The following is a 23,257-nucleotide window of genomic DNA, read 5'->3' as shown; positions in this document are numbered from 1 at the left end:
CCGGCCGGCCTGTGCCTAGCTCAAATTCTCACCGGACCTCAGCCGCCTCCCCGTGGGGCAGGGCTGGGGACTTGCAGCCCGCCATGCCTGAGCACCCCGTGGTGGGCTGCCCCGGGGCCCAAGCCTCCCAGACGGGTGCTGCCCCCTGCTCCCCTCTCCCCTGTCCCATCCACTGCCCAAGGGCTGAGTGTGGGCTGGCTGTGCGGGACTGACGGGTAGCTCCACCTGTGGCCATGGTGTGGGATCCACTAGGCAAAGCCAGCTGGGCTCCTGAGTCAGGTGGGAACTTAGAGAACTTTCATGTCTAGCTAGAGGATTGGAAACGCACTGATCAGCACTCTGTGTCTAGCTCAGGGTTTGTGGATGCACCAATCAGCACTCTGTATATAGCTAATTTGGTGGGGAGTTGGAGAACTTTCATGTCTAGCTAGAGGATTGTAAATGCACCAATCAGCACTCTGTGTCTAGCTCAGGGATTGTAAATGCACCAGTCAGCACTCTGTCAAAACAGACCAATCAGCTCTCTGTAAAATGGCCAATCAGCAGAATGTGCTTGGGGTCAGAGAAGGGAATAAAAGCAAGCTGCAGCAGTGGCAGCCTGCTCACTTGGGTCCCCATCCATGATGTGGAGGCTTTGTTCTTTCACTCTTCGCAATAAATCTTGCTGCTGCTCACTCTTTGGGTCAGCACCACCTTTATGAACTGTAACACTCACTGCGAAGATCTGCAGCTCAACTCCTGAAGCCAGAGAGACCATGAACCCACCAAAAGGAAGAAACTCTGTACACATCTGAACATCTAAAGGAACAAACTCTGGACACACCATCTTTAAGAACTGTAACACCACAAGGGTCCGCAGCTTCATTCTTGAAGTCAGTGAGACCAAGAAGCCACCAATTCCAGACACATTTACATCTAGGTCTTAAATTCTAAACTGTCAAAGGAGACTGGGGCAAATTATGTGGGATCTTGGATTCCAAACTAAAAAGTTTATATTTAAGTAACTTCTGGTTTTTCTGGTCACTATTTCTTACCCACATAACAAGCACATAAAAAGACATATTTTGGTATAAAAATATGTAAATACTATAGCACTTGAATAAAGTGTTAGAAACTTTGAGAAATTGAAATGCTGAAACGTGTGTAGCCATTTTCAACACATCATTGATCTTCTGAAATAGAACTGTGGTTTTTCAATCCATGGAAGTAGGCAGGCTTCCTTTTCCCTATACTCCTCATACCTTAAAGCATCCATATGAAGAATCCCTGAGGCTTCACTCCATGGTTCTTTCAGGTAACGACTGCTCTCAGGGCAGAAGGCAGCAGATGAAGACAATTTTTTTTTTTTAAATATAACCCTCAAGTATTATAGAAAGTTGTGGCACTTTGCATTTGACTTGCTGAAGTAATACGTCATTGTTTAGTAGATTTATCAATGTCATCACCAGATTCCTACATTTCAGAATCCAGTGCCTGCTCAGGAGCCTAGGGTTCAGTAGCCACCTCACCTGCAGCCTGCCTCCTGCTGTAGGAATCTATACTTCATGGCTCTCTCAAGCTCCTACACAACCTACCTAATCAGCCTTTCTCCCAAGCCTGACTTATTAGCTGATTCCCATGATAACAAGCAGCTAGTCCAATAAACTGAGTTAGGCCAATGGGTGAATGGCAGACGAAGAGCTGCTTTCCTTCCTTCCAGACAACATGCTCAAGCTGGAAATATAAAGATAATGCTCACATGTCACTCTCCCTCACCCCACACCCATGTCATTTATTTTCTATGATGCATCGAATACACGACTCTATGAACCTTTGCCCATGGGGAGTCACAGCCTAAGGGGAGGGCCAAGCCAGTAGGATATTTCTGAGTTGGGCTTTTGTCTCCTCAAAAAATAAGGTAAGGGGTTTATGTTTCCCTCTCTATATCCCAGCTCATAAAAATCTCCATACCCAGTGCTGATGTATTTGATGCAGTGGTGCTAAGCTCTCCTTACAATGATAATTCACACTATACAGAGTGGTTTAGATCATTTTTATGTTGGTGTCTGATAACAGAAGCACACTATCAGGAATCCAAGAAAATAAATTTATTAAACTTTGAAGGAAAAAATCCACAGACATAAAGAGAGTTAAATATAAACTGCCAGACACAACTAGTCATACTAGTGAATAATGGCTTGTGTGGCCACCAAAGTACCAAAATGACATTCTGAGACTGATTGAGGTATTTAGCTATTTTTGGCTATAGAAATGTTGTCAGGCTGTTGTGAAATAGTAAGATAGTCTTCCAAACACACAGCTTTGAATTGAATTAGGTTCTACACTGATGATACTTTATATGAAACTAAATTATGTAGCTCTTGGAGAAAACCACAGCAGCAAAGTAGCAGAACATCTATTAAACATCTATTACAAATAACATGTTGAACTTGAAACACTCAATTCTAGTTTTTCATAGTCCTTCCTGCAAGAAAGGGAATTCAAAATTATCAGGCATTAAGCTTGCTTCCTAAAAAAGGTCTGCGATAAATGGGAAATACTATTTAAGTTAAAGCTAACTTCAAAGTTTTAAGCTTTTTTTAAAAATGAGAAGTATTCTTCACTGAGATGAGATTCTTCTTTTTCATAAACCTTTTCAGGAAATATCCCAATGCTCTTTAGAATGATGTTCAGGGCTGGGCACGGTGGCTCACGCTTGTAATCCCAGCACTTTTGGAGGCCAAGTTGGGCGGATCATGAGGTCAGGAGATTGGGACCATCCTGGCCAACATAGTGAAACCCCATCTCTGCTAACATACAAAAAAATTAGCCTGGCGTGGTGGTGAGTGCCTGTAGTCCCAGCTACTCAGGAGGCTGAGGCAGGGGAATCGCTTGAACCTGGGGGAGGTGGAGATTGCAGTGAGCCAAGATCACGCCACTGTACTCTAGCCTGGCGACAGAGACTCCATCTCAACAACAACAACAACTGATGTTTAAGGTATTAAGGGATTGCAAAATAATTTCTAAATTATTGAGGTCCCTTCTTTTTCTTCTGAATGCTTGCTTTGAGGCCAATCCACTCAGAGAGGAAGTAAAAAATGATGAAACTTCTTCTTTTGCTATTTTAAATAAATCCTATAAAAGATTTAGTGAGAAAGAAAGTTTCTTTTAGAGGTTTAAATAATTTTCAGTTATCTGTGGGGACTGAAAACCTTGTTTCTTCTATGTTCTGTTCATTACCATGAAAAATGAGTATGTGTCTGGTTATAGGCTGTGAAACAAAAACCTATTTCTTGAACTCTTTGCTTGATTACCCAGTTAATTTAATTTGATTTGCTTCAACTTACAAAATGCTTCTTGTACCTTATTCCCTTCCTGGATAATTATGTAACAAAACCAAGTTGGGTGTGAACAGATTCCGCTGCAGAGGCTATAGATCTTATCTCTCACCATCTGCACACACTAAAAAATTCACTCCATGTGCAACTGCAGCACTTAAGCATCTTGGTCAGTATGAACCAGCTATGATTTCTACTTCTCTTAGCATGTATTTTTTTGGCATGAACCAAGATTTGGTGAAGAAAGGTTTTCTTTTTTTGCTTTTACTTCTTTTGGTGCCCAGTAAGTTGATCTGTGCAAACACTTTAAAGTTTTCTAAATTAACAAAGATTTGTTTAAAAATTTGCTAAAAAAATATTTGTTTAAAAAAACAATTATGTTCCAATAATGCAGATTACTACAATCGTTTTAGAATTGTTGAAGGAGTCTGGGGAGGTACAAAAGGGCTTTGTAAAAAACTAGTTTGTTTTTCTTTAGGTGCATTGGCCAAAACATTAAACCAGCTTTAGACTGTAGTTGCTACACTCCTTAGAGGGGTCACACCAACTGCAGTACACAGTGTGTAATGTAATATAAAATAGCCATGCTTGAAGTCTAAATTATTAAAAATATCTTTATCAATTTTATGTCAAAATAAATGTTTTACATATCCAAACTATTTTTGCCTTCTTGCTTACAGTTTAATTTTCTCACCTCTAGTTTTAATTTCATTTTTTAAATAAAAAAGTTTTTTATTTAAGAAACAACAAAAAATTAGCCTGTGCTATGGTTTGCATTCAATTTTCCTGAACTGCAAAAGCCACCTGATTTTTTCGCTTTTTCAAAAAGCGCGATTTACTACACATTAAAAACATAGCCATTCAATGCTTAGTATCAAAAATTAACACCCACAATAATAAGACAATCACTGCTACTAAACAGTCTGACACAATTCTTTAAAATATTTACATTGCACAATAGAAATATCTATCTGATTGAGCATTCTTCTTATTTTTTTAACATCATATTTCAGCATTTTGGGAAAAGGCATTTTAGAATCCATATCCCACCCTGTCACCCCTGCAAAAAAGGTTTAAACGTTGTTTTCGTTTAAACGTTATTGCCCCAGCCAATTCTTTGCCATTAAATACGTAGCTCTTGGGAAATCAAAGAAAGGCTAAGGCATGATTTTGTTCAGTTGGTCTGTGCTCACATAGCCACACGATGAGAGAAACTCTTTGTCAGGCAAGGGCAAGGCAGTCGCATTGAGTATGAGGCCCTGTGGGGACTGTACTAGATGAATGGAGGTATAGTCTGGGACAGGCATCTCAGAACCTGGAATATGTTCTGTTGTCCCAGGCCTCCCAGCAGTAGTGGTAAGGCTTTCGGTGGTGATGTAAATGTCCTCTTGGTTAAAGCTTGGCTCTATGTGTGATTCAACCTTGATGTGAGGAGCCACAGGGATGCACTTTTTGGCATCTGCCTCACAGAAGTAGGCATTGTCCATAATAAAGTTTTCTTGGCAGAGTGAGACCATTTCCAGGTGCATGTCACACTGGGACATCCCTGCCTTATTCTTTTGGCCTGGGGAAAGGACCACACTACCTGCTGGTGTAATGTCGCTCACCTGGGCATAAAAGTCGATGTTCGCCAGTGAACTTGGATTGCTTAGCTGAATATGGGCAGCTTGATGAGTTGACTCAGCTCCATCAGTAGGAAGTGGTTGTGGTTTGTTTTTCTCTGCTTGGATAACACTGGGCTGCTGAGTAGCAGGGCAAGCATCATGATAAGGTGACTTATTTTGATTCTTCTGGTCAAGGCATAAGAGATCTGTTTCCCCTTTTAACCTCTGTGGCTGAGCAACCTCTGAGGCACCCTCATGTATGTCATTGGCATTGAAATCAGTCTCCAGAATGTCAGGTTCATAACAGCTGGTACGTCCAGAGTCGCCATCCTTCACCCCTAGGTTACTATGTGATTTCTGATGGTCACTGCTTAGAAGTCTGTCTGTGTCTGATCCCTCATTCTTTTCATCTGGCTCATCAATATCTAGCTCAATAAATTCAACCCAAGAGTCATCACTGTGGAATTCGGGTTTATAGCTATCATGAATGGCTAAAATTGTGTTCACCTCCTCTAATTTTCCTTCCTAGAAAATAGAAAGAAAATGAAGATCTATGAAAAGAAACTCATAATAATTAAATGAATTAGCAAATGATGTTCAGAGATTATGGTTACAATAAGAACAACAGTAATAAAACATATAACAAAACATAAATTAGTGCATAACTTTTTAAACATATGACATTTTCTTATTTTTAAGAGAGAGAATATTTTAAAAAATTTTCTCCAGGAGACGAGATACAAGAAAATTGAATGTGATATATATAGCTTACAGAAAACTTTAAACATATGACAGGATTCTTCAGGTGTTAATTAGTACTAGCCACAATTTAGATAAAATTACTAATTACCTTGAGGAGATCTGGATCGATTCCTTTAATCTTTGGAACTGGAACTGGGGGCAGAATCAGCATTTTAATCCTTGAAAACATATAAAATTTTGGTTTTGACATCTTAAAAGCTACATATTCTCAATTATAGCAAAAGATAGAAATAAAATATTGGCAATACTATTACTTTTCCAAATATTCTGGTACTTTACATAATTGGAGTATGAGAAACAGAAGAAAATATTAGACAGTAAATGAGAAAGAAAAATTGTAGAAGGAAAAACAGGACAACAATTAAAAAACCCAAAAGGCCTCATCTGAAGTCTATTAAAAGAAAATGTGTTTTTCCCACAATCCTTTTTTTCTTAATGCTTTTTATTTTCAGCCAGATTTAGTATTTGAAAGTAAGAAATTTAATTTCATCTGAAGCTGATTTCCATGTCAGCTATAAGGCAGTTCCAGTGTACATCTCATCAGTAATTTGTACAGAAAAGAAAGAACGAAAAAAGAATCAATACACATGGAGCCAAGATTACTTGCACTCTTGAAAAAGGGTAGACTTGGGTAGGTTAGCTATATAGTTCATATTAATTATGAAATTATCTAAGATGATCTTATTAAACAGGGTTTTACTGCATGATTCATTTCAGATGGGTCAGACTAAATTTGAACTATCTCTAACTAATCAGTATGGGTTTATATACACAATTCTAGGATGCATTTACATTTTCTGTTCCAAATCTTTAAATTATTTTTTGGTCATAAGAATGAATAAATCATGTATCTATTTTGTACAATTAATAGTGTAATTGGAGTTTATGGTGATTTTAATTTTTTTTAAACTTCTTGAGACATGATCTTAATTTATCACCCAGGTTGGAGTCCAGTAGTGCAATCATAATTCACTGCAGCCTCAAACTCCTGGGCCAAGCGATATTCCTGCCTCAGCCTCGTAAGTAGCTAGGACTACAGGGTAGGCTAATTTTTATTGTTTCATTATTTGTAATGGAGTCTTGCTCTATCACTGCCTGAACTGTCTGGAACTCCTGGCCTCAGGGCAATCCTCCCGTCCTATCCTCCCAAAGTGCTGGATTTCTATGCTATAAGCCATTGTATCTGGCCTGCAGTTTATTTTTTAAAATCAAATTATAGCACTGAAAAAAGGCTCAGATATTATTCCAAACAATTCATTTAATTTTTTAAAAAACTGCTGACTATTCAGAGATGACACTGTCATGAAGAGGTGGTAACCTGATTTTTGGATATCAGTTGCTATTCCACTCAGTGTGAATGGTCAGTCTACTCCATTCCATAAGGAATACATTCTTTCAATATTTCTACTTCCCATTTTACCTAATCCAAGCAATAAGCAAAATTCCATTTTATAAATTGCATTAAGTAGCCTCTACTACTCAGTGGGGCAAATGTTAAAGCAAATTGTTACTAATGAATTACAGATATAGAAATAAGCAATACAAATTATTAATAATAACTACTCTCATTTTTTAGTGCTTCTGGTAAATCAGACGCTGTGGGATATATTTTGCACTAAACTGTGGGTCACTAAATTAAGGTCTGTGGGCCAAATCTGGCCTGTCACCTGTTGGTGTAGATAAAATTTTATGAGAACACAAGCATCTTCATTTATTTCCATATTGTCTATGGCCACTTTCATGCCACAGTGGCAGAGCTGAGTAGTTGTGACAGACACTGTATGGCTTGAAAAGCCTAAACATGTACTCTGACTCCATGAAATAAGTTTGTGACCCCTGCACTAAACATTTCACTTAATCCTTATGACTCCCAGGGAGGCAGTTGATATATATGTGCAAAAACTTGGAAAACTAAGGAACATGTTCAAATCATGCACTGATAGTTGGTACAGCTGGGGCTCAAACCCAGAGAACCTGACTCCAAACCAAAACCCAGGTTCTTTGCGTCATGCTGCTGTTTTGCTGTTTTTTTTTTCTTTTCTTGATTTTGCATCTCTAAATCAATATTTCAAATTCTCAAAAAATAAAAAGATGGAACATAACTCTAATTACAGGAAGCAAAGGTTTCCAAATGGCTGATGTTTGACTTTGTGACGTGTGCTTCTCCTTTTTGAATAGGATGATGCATTCAGGCATGTGCTAGTGGTTTTCTAGGGGTTGTAGTGACCTTATGTCACAGTGGCAGACCATAAATCTAAGGGGCCCAAGCAGGTCATGCAGATGAATAAAGCAAGCCAGTTGCAAAGTCATTAGGAGGAATGAGGATGGTGGAAAATTAAAGAATGTGTGCCAGTCCCAAATAGGACAGCTAGTTGTCTGCTGCAGCACATGCCGCCTTGTTCAGTTTCACGACATCTTTCATTTTTTAAAAGATAATCCCCAAATCTGGATTTTTGTGTGAAAATTCTCTATTTTACAAACACTTTGTAGGAAAATCTTCACTCTAAAATCAAAACTAATTAAAATAAAATAAAATGTGAATCTGTAGGCTGAATTTGGCTATTGGTTTGGAAGTTCTATTTTAGGCTGATTCAGTTATTTCTTTCCTCAATTGGTAACAGCTCAAAGGCTGGGTGGGTTGTGTGGTAGGAACCAGTATAGCCTGACTTGAAACTAAGTTTGTGATTTTGTATCAGATACAAATAAAATTATAAATTTTGCTAGAGTTGACTCAATTAACTGGATTAAAGCAGGGTAAAGTGGGTTGGATAATGAATTGTGGACTCACAAAATTTCAAAGGCATGTAGGACCTGAAGCCACTTTACAGCCCTACAGTTCTAGGAAGAATCTCATTCTTTGCAGTATCAATTTAATTGTTGGAACTACATGTTCTGTCCATACTTGCTGACAAATATTTGCTACTATTTACCACTTTCAGTAGAACATGCAAATTTAGACAATGATAAGGGTTTTTATTGGGCAAATGAAAAAAAAGTTAATTCTTTCCTACAGAAAATTCAATTCAGTGCAGGAAAATTGGGAGAACAATAAAGATTTCAAATCAATTGTAGAATCTGGTGATTTTGACTAACCATTATAGTTAAGAATTTCATTATTTATAAAAAGCACTCTATTAGAAGTAATATGTTTTCTTGAAAATCCTACTTTTTGAGAGGATAATTTTTTCTTCCTAATATTGTTAGCTAATATAACTAAACAACAGAACAAATTGACTTGGCCTTCACAATGGCTAGAAATTCACAACTAATACTAAGAGCTAATTACTTTATATACCTCATGAATTTATCTACTGAAGTTATTTATAAATTTCCCCACCAGATATATAGATTAATAAACTGAAATTAATTAACAGAATAATTTGGTTCTTTTTTTGTTGGCATTACTTAAATACACAAATTAAAATTCTAAAAATATATTTATTTATTTTCCTGAAAAAACAGAAAATTGTGTTGTGATTTATGATGGCTGCTTTTTTGGAAAATAGAAATGTTGCCAGAAAGTTACATGCAAAATGGAATTCTGCAGAATGAATTTTACTTTCCCATTGGTTTATATTATAAAATTGGACATAAAACTCTACTGAAAATAACCCTTTCTGCATTCAGTTAGACTTTTAGCATGCTTGACACTCGAGAACTCTAGTGTCCCAATAATTCTTCTTCCTAAGAAAATTCTATTTTGAAGTTTACAAATGCTATACTACCTTACAAAACAAATTAAAATATTTTAAAATATATTCACGTAGATCTCATTTTGATTTATAGATGCCTTTTGGCTTCAGCTGGAGAACCTATTTTCAATTCTAGGTAAGGGGACCAACTGCCTTGGTTACCTGGAACTGAGGGATTTCCTGGCACACAGGACTTGCATTGCTAAAAACCAGGAGAGCTCTAGGCAACCTGGGAGTGTTGGTCATCTTAGTTCTAGGAGAAGAAGCAAGGTTAACCATTGGGACTTTAAAAATACCTTAAATGGGGCCAGGCGCGGTAACTCATGCCTGTAATCCCAGCACTTTGGAAGGCTGAGGCGGGCGGATAACCTGAGGTCAGGAGTTCGAGACCAGTCTGACCAACACGGCGAAACTGTATCTAAAAATACAAAATTAGCTGGGCGTGGTGGCGCATGCCGGTAATCCCAGCTACTCGGGAGGCTGAGGCAGGAGAATCGCTTGAACCTGGGAGGTGGAGGTTGCAGTGAGCTGAGATTGGGCTACTACACTCTCCAGACTGCAGCCTGGGTGACAGAGCAAGACTCCATCTCAAAAAAACAAAACAAAGCAAAGCAAAACAAACAAAGAAAAAAGCAACAAACAAACAAACAAAACAACCTTAAATGTAGGACACTGGCAATCAGTACCAATCATTTTTCCCATATTTTGTTTAAAAAAATTTCCTGTAGTGTGTAGTGAGTTTCTATCAGGAGAAAAACAGAATAATATAAATAACATATATCATAGCTCAAGGAAAATTTAAAGATTATATAACCCATACCCTCATATTAACCATAAGAAAATGGAGGCCTGGAGAGATTCTGGGACTCAAACAAGGTCAAACAGCAATGACAAAATGATAACTGGAACTCAAGACTTTTGATTCCAAGAGAAAGTGGAATGAAATCTCTTTACACTTATAAAGAATTTTAGCTGTGTTTATAAATGCAGGTGAAACACAAAATCATAAATATCCAAATAATTTAAATTAAACCTGAATTTACTTGAAATCACCATCATATGAAGTCTAAAAAATGTTTTATTAGACTTAACTATCTACCTGGGTAGTTTGCCACTTAAACTTTGCCTGTGTATTGAGATCAGGAGTTCAAGACTAGCCTGGCCAACATGGCAAAACTCTGTCTCTACCAAAAACACACAAAAATTAGCCAGGCATAGCGGTGGGTGCCTGTAATCCCAGCTACTCGGGAGGCTGAGGCAGGAGAATCACTTGAACCTGGGGGGCAGCGGCTGCAGTGAGCCAAGATCATGCCATTGCACTCCAGCCTGGGCAACAGAGTGAAACTCCATCTCAAGGGAAAAAAAAAAAAAAAAAAAGTCTGTATATAAGGACTGTATCAGACTCAGCCAAAGGCTCAGTGATGCTTTACTTTGAAGTTCTGGAATGAATGGGTAAACTTGTTGAGGACTTCAGGGGAAGACCTAGCTCTTGGATAAAGAGGTACACATCACAAGGTATGCATAGTCACCAGCCTAAGCCTCTTCATGTCCTGTACAAGTCTCCAGATAGAATCTAAACCTCTAAGTTGTCTATGATAAATACAACAAATGAGTTTTATATAAATGGTAAACATATAACTGGAGATAAAAGTTTACTAGGTTAAGTAAAATTTCCACTCATAATTTGACAAAGAAAGTACCAAATAACAAACAGAAACACATATGGAAATCTAAACAACTGGCAAAAAATACCAAAGAATACTACTTCACACCTACCTTTGCTGTTTAGAAAATAAGAATACAAATAGCATCACTGTTAGCCCAAATATTCCAAAGATAATAATTAAGAGCCATGGAAAGTAGAAATCTGAAACACACAATAATATTTCGCTCTCAGAATTACGAATAGTTGAAGCACAGTTTACATTTCCCTTTCTCTTTTCACAAAAAATTCATAGTTTGCATTCATCTAATAAAGTCAGTGATTTCTCTTGATAACCACTGAAACAGAATGCAATGACTTAGTTTTTTTCTGTTTTATGAACATCTCTGTCCACTTTTCAAATCTCCTCACATTAAAAAAACTTCAAAATAAAGAAACACCATATAGTTCAAACTCAGTGTGTTTTATGAAAACAAACAATCTGCTTTAAGCATATTATATGTCAAGGGAGTATCATAAAGGTTTCAGCTCTAGGAAAAAAGTGTTGCTTATTAACACACTACCTAAATAATGCCCACTTGGTTTCTTTTCTACTTTTTTTTAAGTGTGGTGATTATCATAGCCTCCAGATTGAAGACTTATCAAAAAGATGAAGGCAGAGTTTTTATTGATAAATCAGGACAGAAACTTCTTAGACACAAAGAACATACATTTCACAGCTAAATTATTAAAATATAATAAATATATATCATGTATATTATATACATAAAATTGACAGAAAGATCACTACTGAGCTCCCATCTTCAGGTTTTAGTGTACTTTGTATGAGACTTGGGGGAACCTGTTTGTAAAACTTCCATTTCATTCCTTAAGATTGAGTACCTGCCAGCTACTTTGCAGTTGGTTCCCAGTATTCTTACCACAGAGGCAGAGGGTAACCACTTTTTCATAAAAATGACAGATGAAATTTATCTTAACATTGCCATTTATTTATTTATTTTTTGAGACGGAGTCTCGCTCTGTCGCCCAGGCTGGAGCGCAGTGACCGGATCTCAGCTCACTGCAAGCGCCTCCTCCCGGGTTTACGCCATTCTCCTGCCTCAGCCTCCCGAGTAGCTGGGACTACAGGCGCCCGCCACCTCGCCCGGCTAGTCTTTTGTATTTTTTTTTAGTAGAGACGGGGTTTCACCGTGTTAGCCAGGATGGTCTCGATCTCTTGACCTCGTGATCGGCCCGTCTCGGCCTCCCAAAGTGCTGGGATTACAGGCTTGAGCCACCGTGCCCGGCCAACATTGCCATTTAAAATGTAGGCCTTTATGCTGAAATAGTCTTTTCTTATTTAATAAGTTATTAAAATCCCCCAGGGAGATAATATAAGCATTTTAAAGAATTGGTGGGGGAGAAAAAATCATTTTTTGTCTTGTAGTGTTTATAATTTCATATCAGTGACATATTCAGGAAAATAACATAAAGTTAGAGTTTCTTTTTTTGTTAGTAACAGAAGAAAAGACAGCTTAAAAAATATGTGTTAAGTGAATTAAATGCCACTACACTAAGCTTAAGGGTGTATAGCTATCATACTTTTAAGACCAGAATTGCATTATATCAAATAGTTTGGAAACAAGAAGTCAGTTAACTAGAGTTTAGAGAAAATGGCGCTACAGAAATGTTCATCCTAGTGCTATTTAGTAGCATGAGATTCTACCTGTATAGTAAATGCAGAAATATAAATTTATTTTCTATGTAGCTTGTGGTTGTCTCGTTAACAAACATATAGCCCTGTAAACTTCTGTTTTCAGTGAAGATGGAATAGAGCCAATTCCCATTTGAGAATTATAATACTCTATACTTTCTGCTCATTATTAATCAGTTTTCTTTATTTCTGTATCTAAAAGTTTTAATTCTTTTATTCTAAATTCATAGGTCCCATTTTAAAAAACTTTAATCATTGTTGTGATTCTCCTACACAGGGTTTTCAAATGTTCCACGTCTCCTTTGAGTATGACTGTCACCCTACTTATTAGCCTTTCCTCTAGGAAAAAGCCATACCTCCACTTTCTAAAACCCTATGCAGCTGCTGTTGACTACCTATGCCGACTCAATATTAGGTTTCCTCTTAGATGCCACGTATCTATCCATCCATATAGAAACATACTTTCTTCCCTAATCATCAGAACAGCTTTTTTTCCTGATTATAAATTCAAAACAAACTTACTACAGAAAATTTTAGGAACATAAAAATATATAAAGAAAAGAATCATCTGAATTGTACCATCTGGAGATTGCCACCGAATTCCTGTCTTTAAACTTCCACCTGTCCCCCGGACGTTTCTTGAATGAAAAATTTGGAAACTAAATCTTCCTTCTGCTTTTGCAATGAACAATATCTGTTACAGATATTGAGCTCAAGGTCTCTCACTGTGATATCTGATGCTAATATATTTTGATCTGGACAATACACTAACAGTGCAGGGTTGAATCAGCTGTTATATTGACAAAAGCCAGGTTAGCTGCTGTTTTAATCTTTTATTTCTTTTACCTTCTTCACATGTAAATTGGTTCATCTGAGGAAGTGTTACATAGAGCACCTCACTGAACTCGCCATAATTTCCAGAGTTCCGTTGTTTGGATCTCACACGCACTTCATATTCCTTATCCACTTTCAAAGAGTACACTGGAACTGATGTTGACAATATAGGATCCATCTTTCAAGACAAAATATAAACGCATATTGGCTAAAGAATCAACAACTCAATGCAATAAACACTACAGGTATTCCCCCATTTGTATTCAGAATGGATTTTTATAAAGTAGGTAATATTTTAAAATGCATTGTGAGCATTTGCTATTTAAAGGAAGATTAAGGCAAATAATTATGTAAATAATCATTTTTTAAACGGATAATAGTTCACAAATTTAGTCTGGTATAAACCCAAATATGTGATAGACTCACTTAAAGAAATGCAGCTACAACTGTGCATTAGTCTTCCAGATAGTTAATAAGATTAAAGCATATTAGAATTACTCTGAATGGCAGAACTGTATGTCTACATATCTGGGATATTACACATTTGTATGAAGGAAGAAATAAGAACAGAAAAACAAACATATTTCCACACCAAAATAAACTGTAGCCATAGCAAGTTGTATATCAGTGTTTGATGGAAATTCTGGGTAGTCATTCACATAATCACAGAATTGGAAAAGGTCCTAGAAAAATCATAATTGCCTTTATTGAATTTCCAAATCCTTTTATTAAAAGGAACTACATATCTAATACACTTGTTCTGGAAGGCTTAAAGCCACCACAAAACAGTTTGCTATTTAAAATTTGCAAAGAAAAGTCACAGGAGTTCTTTGGTAAGAAATATCTAGGTCTCACAACCCTTAAGGTTAGGATATTCCTTTATGTTCTCAGGGAAGGGTAGAGTGAGATTGTTAGACTTTTAACACATATTGCTATCAAAGAGGTATACTCAGCTAGTGATGTTATTTTCCTCCAAGTCAAATACTCAAAGCAGGTATTCAATGTGCTTTTCATATATATATATATATACATATATATATATATATATATTTTGGTAGAACACCTTGTTGCTGTTTATAGAAAACTTTAAACGCTCGGTTTTTCAACAGGATGGATTTTCACATAAATAAAATTCTCAAAATTTGTTTTATTAAGTCAGCAGCTGGGCCTTCAGCTTCTAAAACAAGTTTTTCTTTTACCTCAATTAGTTTCTACTCACAAAGTATCTTTTTTTTGCCTCATGTGTATATGACAGGGTTTGTTTGTATTTTTTACAGGAACCTCTGAATATATGGGTTATTTGCATGCCTAAAATGCTTTCTTTAAGGCAGGACACTGAATACTGAACTTTATTATTTTTTCTTACTTTTTTTTTTTTTTTAAAGCCTATGTTTTCATCCTCAAAGCCCTTATTTCTCTGTTACTGTCACCAATACAATTTCTTTAAAGATTTCACTAATAGAATCAAAAACGGGCCCTCAGTGATTCAAGTTGTGGTCCTCTCTTCATATTCTCTCAACCCTCCACACCAGCCACACCAAACTCAGATTTTGAGTGGCTCCTACTTACGTGGCTCCTATCATACCTAACCTTGTCATCTGCTTGTGCAGGGAACTGTTTCTCATCCAAGTCTAAGTGCAAGTATTGAGGAGAGCTGATATTCTAAGTCTTTGCTGGTACTTTTCCCCACTCTGCTCTGCCAGATAATATACTTCTTCTATTATTAATTGTATTTCATTGTGCAAATTTAGTTATACACAGCTTTCTATGTTACATTGTAAATTCCCCAAGATAACTCATTATTTTTCATTTCCAAAGCCCAGTACAATATCAGATATACAGTGGGTGCTCAAGATATGGCACAGATATCATGAATAAATCCGTGCTGTCCATTAAGTCTTTAAAAAACTGTAAGTTATTGGTTTACTAGACAAATAGCTGTAAACAACTACACGGTCATGCAAAATGTATTTACTAAAAAGGGTGGTTGGGTGCAGTGGCTCATGCCTATAATCCCAGCACTTTGGTAGGCTGAAGTTGGTGGATCACCTGAGGTCAGGAGTTCGAGACCAGTCTGGCCAACATGGTGAAACTCTGTGTCTACTAAAAATACAAAAATTAGCTGCATTAGCTGGGTATGGTGGCTGGTGTCTGTAATCCCAGCCACTCAGGAGTCTGAGGCATGAAAATCATTGAACTCTGGAGGTGGAGGTTGCAGTGAGCCGAGATTGGGCCACTGTACAGACAGAGCAAAATCCTGTCCAAAAAGAAAAAAAAAAGCATACTGCACACTGCTAAGCAAATTCATATTGCCAAATGGTAACATGAATTCCTGATGCAAGCAACACACACTAGGTTTTCCCCCTTTACTTATAAACCTGTTTTCTGCTTATGATGCCTGTGCTCCATAACCAATTATATTGTTTGTTTCTTCAAGAGATAAATAAATTATTATTGATAAGCCCCTGGTCTTTGTCCAAGACCTTTGCAAATTACCAAACTTATAAAATATCATGAATAAAAGTTATAAAGAAAAAGTTAACTGATCCCTTTGGTCTACCTAATCAGATTTAGCAGAGGTGCCACAAAAAGTGCAGCAAAGCCATGTTGGGATACAGCCCTGAACAGTTGATTAACAAAGTTACATGCTCACAAGTACCTGGTGCAGGGTGGGAGTTTCAAAGTGGTGGCTCAGTGAGATGTTAACTATATGCCATGGGCTTTTAGGGATGCCATGATGGTAATTGAATCGATGAATGCTAACATACTGATTAATATCTTTGTTTTTTTCTAGGTTGTTTAACTTTTTTGTTTCAGGACTCCTTTACACTCTTAAACATTTGAGAATCCTAAAGATTTTGGTTTAGTTGGGTTATACCTATCACTATTTACCGTATTAGAAATTGAAATGGAAAAAATTTTAAATCCTAATTTTTAAAATGAAAATAATAAACTGATTTTGTTAAAATAATACATTTTCATAAAAATTATTGTGCTTTCCCAAACAACAAAAAATAGAGTGAGAAGAGTGACATTGTTTTACATTTTTGCAAATTTATTTAATATCAGACTTAAAGGAAGATGACTGTATTTTTTAACTGCTTCTGAATTAAATCTATTAGAATGTGCTATTTTGGTTGATGTAAATGAATAAAACCTGGCCTCACACAGATAAATAATGAGGAAAAGGAGGAATATTTTAATAAACTTTTCACATAATTGTGAACATTTCTGTTTAACAATAGACTAAACTCAATTGATTTCTGTTTAACAATAGACTAAACTCAATTGATAGTTTCTTAAATGTTAATGGAAATATGAAACCTGAAACTCTACCAATGAACTTTTTGTACTTTGTTATATTAAAATTAACCATTCCTCACCAACAGACTTATCTTACAAGAACTGCTAAAGGGGGTTCTTTAGCTGAAAGAAAAGGAGGCTAATTAGTAACATAAAAACATATGAAAGTATAAAACTCACTGGTAAAAGTAAGCACACAGTCCAATTTAGAGTAGTCTAATATTTTCACGGTAATATGTAAATCACTTTTATTTTAGAATAAATGTTAAAAGATAAAATTATTAAAAATAACACTAGGTATAATAATTTGTTAAGAAATATGCAATATAAAAATATGTAAGTGTGACATTGAAAATTTAAAATATGTGTGTGTGTGTGTGGGAGGGTATGTGGAGTAAAAGTGTAGAGTTTTTTTATGCAAGAAAGTTAAATTGTTATCAGATTAAAATAGCCTATTATAGCCACACACACACACAGAAACCTAGGAATACATTTAACAAAGGAGTTGAAATATCTTTATAAGTAGAACTATAAACACTGTGCAAATGGAAAAACATTTCATGCTTATGGATTAGAAGAATCAATATCATTAATATGACCATACTGTATATGTGTAGATGACCAATCTACACATTCAATGTGATACCTATCAAATTATCAGTGCAATTTTTCACAGAATTAGAAAAAATAATTGTAAAATTCATATGGAAGCAAAAAACAGCTCAAATAGTCAAAGCAATCCTAACTAAAAAGAATAAACCCAGAGGCATCACATTACCTGACTTCAAATTATACTACAAGGCTACAGGAACCAAAACAGTATGGTACTGGTTAAAAAAGAAGACACATAGATCAATGGAACAGAAGAGAGAACCCCAAAATAAAGCGTCATACCTACAACCAACTAATATTTGACAAAGTTGACAAAAACAAGAAATTAGGAAAACACTGTTTAATAAATGGTGCTGGGTAACTGGCTAGTTATATGCAGAAGATTGAAACTGGACCCCTTCCTTTCAACATGTACAAAAATCAGCTCAAGATGGATTAAAGGTTTAAATGCAAAACCCCAAACTACAAAAACCCTAGAAGAAAACCTAGGAAATACCATTCCAGACATAGGCCATAGCAAAGACTTCATGACAAAGATGCCAAAAACAATTGCAACAAAAACAAAAATTGACAAATGGGATCTAATTAAACTAAAGAGCTTTTGCACAGCAAAAGAACAGAAAAAACAATCTATAGAATGGCTGAAAATATTTGCAAACTATACATCTGACAAAGGTCTAATATCCAGAATCTATAAAGAACTTAAATAAATCAACAAGCCAAAAAAACAGTCTCATTAAAAAATGGACAAAAGGCATAAACAAACACTTTTCAAAAGAACACAAACATGGGCCAACAAGTGTATGAAAAAAATGCTCAACATTACTAATAATTAGAGAGAGGCATATCAAAACCATAATGAGATACTACATCACAGCACTCAGAATGGCTATTCTCAAAAAGTCAAAAAATAACAGATATTGGTGAGGTTGCAGAGAAAGGGAACACTTATTCCCTGCTGGTAATAATGTAAATTAGTTCAGCCATTGTAGCAAGCAGTTTAGCAACCTCTCAAACAACTTAAAACAGAACTGTCATTTGACCCAGCAATCTCATTATTGGGTATATACCCGAAGGAATATAAACCATTCTACGCTAAAGACACATACACATGTATGTTCATCATAGCACTATTCACAATAGCAAAGACGTGGAATAAAGAAAATGGTAGACTGGATAAAGGAAATGTGGTATATATACACCATGGAATACTACTCAGGCATAAAAAAGAAAAAGATCATGTCCTCTGCAGTCACATGGATGGAGCTGGAGGCCATTATGCTAAACACACTAATACATGAACAGAAAAACAAATACCACATATTCTCACTTATTAATAGGAGCTAAACATTGAGAACACATGGACATGAAGAAGGAAACCATAGATACCAGGGTCTACTGGAGGGTAGAGGGTGGAAGGAAGGTGAAGATAAAAAAGCTGCCTTCTGGGTACTATGCTTATTACCTGGGTGATGAAATAATCTGTATGGTAAACCTCTGTGACATGCAATTTACCTATATAACAGACCTGCACATGTAACTCTGAACCTAAAATAATAGTTAAAAAATAAAACAAAAAATATCTTGAGACAAAAATGGAAACAACATACCAAACCTTAAGGGATGCAGCAAAAGTAGTTCAAAGAGCAATGGAATTTCATTGCAATAAATGCCTCCATCAGAAAACAAAGAAAGATCTCAAATTAATAACCTAATATTTTACCTGAAGAAACCAGAAAAAGAATAAACTAAGCATAAAGTTCATAGAAGGAAGGAAATAATAAAGATCAGAACAGAAATAAATGAAATAGAGAGTAGAAAATATTGAGATGGTTCCATGGTTTTGTTCTTGGTTCTAGTAATGTGATTATTATGTTTATATATTTGTGTGTGATGAGCCATCCTTGCATCCCTGAGATAAATCCTACTTGATCATGGAGAATGATCCTTTTAATGTGCTTTTGAGTTAGCACATTAAAACAGTAGAAAAGACTAATGAAACAAGTTTTTCTGAAAAGATAAAATCAACCAATCTTTAGCTAGACTAAGTAATATAAAAAAAAAAAAAGAGAGAGAGAAGGCCCAAATTAAAAACAAAATCAGAAATGAAGGAGACATTACAACCAATACCATAGAAATACAAATGTTCGTAAGAGACCATTCTGAAAAATTATATGCATGAGAAATGAATAAATTCCTACACACAACAACCGACTAAAACTTTCTTGAAGAAATAGAAAATCTAAATAAACCAATAATAAGTAAGCAGATTGAATCAGTAGTAAAATGTCTGTCATCAAAGATAAGCCCAGGACCTGACAGCTTCACTGGAAGCTTCACTGGAACACCAATCTTTTTTAAATTTTTCCAAAAAATAGAAGAAAAGGGGATACTTTCAAACTATTTCTTGATGCTAGCATTACCCTAATACCAAAACCATGAAAGGACACTATAAGAAAAGAAAATTATGGGCTAATATCTCTGATAAATACAGATGTAAAAATCTTAAACAAAATGCTAGGAAACTAACTCAAAAGCACATTAAAAGGACCATTCTCCATGATCAAGTAGGATTTATCCCAGGGATGCAAGGATGATTCATCACACACAAATACATAAACATAATACATCATATTACTAGAACCAAGAACAAAACCATGGAACCATCTCAGTAGATACAGAAGAAGCACTTGTCAAAATTCAATATCCTTTCATGATAAAAACCCTTAAAAATTAGATATAGAAGGAATGTATTTCAACACAATAAAGGCCATGTATAACAAACTGACATCAGAATGAACAGTGAAATGTGGAAAGCTTTTCCTGTAAGACAAGGAACAAGACAAAGACGTCTACTCTTGCCACTTCTATTCAATGTAACTCCTCTATTCGACTCTACTCTACTCAATTCAAAATCCTAGTCAGAGCAATTAAGCAAGAGAGAGAAATAAAAGGCATCCAAAATTGGAAAGGAAAAAATTAAATTGTCCTTGCTTACAGATGACATGATTTTATATATAGAAAACCCTAAAGACTTCAACAAAAAATTGCTAGAACAGATAAACAAATTCAGTAAAACTGCAGGATACAAAGTCAACATATAAAAATCAGTAATATTTCTATACACTAATAAGGAACAATCTGAGAAAGAAATAAAAAAAATCCCATTCACAATAGCTATAAAAATAAAAATAAAATAAAATACCCAGAAATAAATTTAAACAAGGAGGTGAAAGATCTGTACACTGTAAACTGTAAAACATGAAGACAACACAAATAAATGAACAGATAGCCCATGTTCATGGATCAGAAGAACTAATATTGTTCAAATGTCCCTACTACCCAAAGCAATCTACAGACTCAATGCAATCCTTATCAAAATTCCTATGTCATTTTTCACAGAAATAGAAAAAGCAATTCTAAAATTTGTCTGCAACCACAGTAGACTATGAATAGCCAAAGCAATCTTGAACAAAAAGAAAAAGGTTGAAATCATCACTCTACCAACCTCAAAACATAATACAAAGCTATAATAATCAAAACAGCATGGTACTGGCATTAAAATTACATAAACCAATGTAAAAGAATAAAGTGGTCAGAAATAAATCCACACATTCATAGTAAATTGATTTATCACAAAGGTGCTAAGAATACAGAGTAAGGGAAGGATTCTGACTTTAAATGTTGTTGGGAAAATTGGACATCCATATGCAGAAGAATGAAATCATACCCTTGTTTTATATCATATACAAAAATAAACTCAAAATCGATTAAAGACCTAAATGTAAAACCTGAAACTGTACAACTACTGGAAGAAAATATAGAGTAAAAGCTCCATGACATTGGTTTGGGCAATGATTTTTTGGATATGACTCCATTGGGTAAGGCAACAAAAGTAGAAATAGATAAATGGGGTTACATGAAACTAAAAGGCTTCTGCACTGCCAAGGAAACAATCAACAGAGTGAAGAGACACTCTATGGAATGGGAGACAATATTTGAATACATCTGGTAAGAGTTTAATATCTGAAATATATATGGAACTAAACCAATTCAATAGCAAGAAAATAAATAACCCAATTAAAAAATGGGCAAAGGACCTGAATATAAATTTTTAAAAAGAAGATATAGAAATGGCCAACAGGTATATGAAAAATGCTTGACGTCTTTAATCATCAGGGAAATGTAAATTTAAACCACAATGAGCTATCAGCTCACAGAAGGCATAGAGTACACAAAGATGTTAGGATGGCTACTTTCAAAAAAAGAAGAGATAACAAGTGTTGGTGAGAATGTGGACAAAAGGGAACCCTTGCACACTATTGGTGGGAGTATAAATTAGTATACCCTCTATGGAAAATAATATGAAGCTTCCTCAAAAGATGAAAAATAGAACTAACATGTGATCCATTATATTATTCCACTATTAAGTATATATCCAAGGAAAATGAAATCAGTACGTTGAAGAAATATCTGGGCTTCCATGTTCATTACTTATAACAGCCAAGAAATAGAATCAACCTATGTTCCATTAATGGATAAGTTGATAAGGAAAATGTGGTGTATATATATACAATGGAATGCTATCAGCCTTAAAAAAAGAAGGATATCCTGTCGCTTGTGACAACGTGGATGAACCTGGAGGATATTATATTAAGAGAAATGATCCAGAGACAGAAAAACAAATACCACATAATCTCACTTATATGCAGAATCTAAAAAAGTTGAACTCAGAAGTAGAGAGTTGAATGGTGGTTATCGGGGTGGTGGGTAGGGTGGAGAGTTGAGGAGATATTGATGAAAGAACTAAAATTTTCAGTTAGTAGGAACGAGTTTAAGAAATCTATTGTACAAAATGGTGACTATAGTTAATGCCTATGTATTGTATTTTGAAAATCTCTAAGTGAGTAGATTTTAAGTGTTCTCAATATACACAAAAAAATGGTGTGTGTGGTAATGCATGTTACTTACTGTGATAGAACCATGTATCCATATTTCAAAAAATGTTGTACACAATAAATACACAAAAAATTTTTTGATCATTAAAAAAATTCACCATTCTATCTAGTACTTTGAATGGATCATTTCCCCATGCATGATTTAATTACATCATATATTAGTCATTTGGAAAATATTGGTTCACTGACTTGTAGATTTTTCTAAATGTTTATATATTTTATTACACAATACAATTAAAAAATCACTTTCATTAATATCACCATGAATCTCTTCAAGAAAAGTCTTCAAATATTAAAACACTATCAAGCTCACAGCTGGAGACACAAATTTTCCAAAAAGGCAAAATGAATTGCTTTGAAAAGTCAAATTTTTTCCATGGCACAAAATACAGTCAGTTGTTTTTCTTGAAGCGACAAGCTCATCTCATTCTTTTTTGACAAATGTTTGCCAATTCAAATATGAATAACCATCTGCCAGTTTATCAGTTGTTCTTCCAAGTAAAAATGGTGCTCCAAGCAATAAAAGCAACTAGTTCAGCTGGCAACTCAGTCATTTCAGCGCTTTTCTTCAAGATAAATACAATACCTCAGTATGCAGCAGACATGCTTAATGTGTAATTCCCATATATCACACAGAATATTAATCAGCTATGTACTCAAAGGTCGAGATTTAGCAAAATTAACAATTTTTACAGCTTCATCAAGAATGTCATACGTGAAACTGGCTTTTCCCCCCTTTTTTTTTTTTTTTTATTATACTTTAAGTTCTAGGGTACATGTGCATAACGTGCAGGTTTGTTACATATGTATACTTGTGCA

The 23,257-nt window shown here is 35.4% G+C and overlaps 1 protein-coding gene across 6 annotated transcripts in view; it reads right to left on the bottom strand.

The window, feature by feature from the left end:
• Positions 1 to 2,072: 2,072 nt before the first annotated feature.
• GHR (growth hormone receptor) overlaps positions 2,073 to 23,257 on the bottom strand; it is a 339,415-nt gene continuing 318,230 nt past the window's right edge. For all 6 annotated transcript variants that reach the window (XM_011954467.1, XM_011954466.1, XM_011954465.1 and 3 more), the window contains exons 7-10: positions 13,578 to 13,743; positions 11,152 to 11,242; positions 5,772 to 5,841; positions 2,073 to 5,446 (exon numbers count right to left, since the gene is read on the bottom strand). In XM_011954467.1, coding sequence (XP_011809857.1) covers positions 4,475 to 5,446; positions 5,772 to 5,841; positions 11,152 to 11,242; positions 13,578 to 13,743 — 1,299 coding nt within the window. In that variant the 3' untranslated portion in view covers positions 2,073 to 4,474. The remainder of the gene's footprint in view (positions 5,447 to 5,771; positions 5,842 to 11,151; positions 11,243 to 13,577; positions 13,744 to 23,257) is intronic.

The sequence above is a fragment of the Colobus angolensis genome, unplaced genomic scaffold, assembly GCF_000951035.1.
Source record: "Colobus angolensis palliatus isolate OR3802 unplaced genomic scaffold, Cang.pa_1.0 Scaffold383, whole genome shotgun sequence".
Classification (NCBI taxonomy): Eukaryota; Metazoa; Chordata; class Mammalia; order Primates; family Cercopithecidae; genus Colobus; species Colobus angolensis.
The sequence above is the reverse complement of the archived record's forward strand: the minus strand, read 5'-3'. Positions and strand labels throughout refer to the sequence as shown.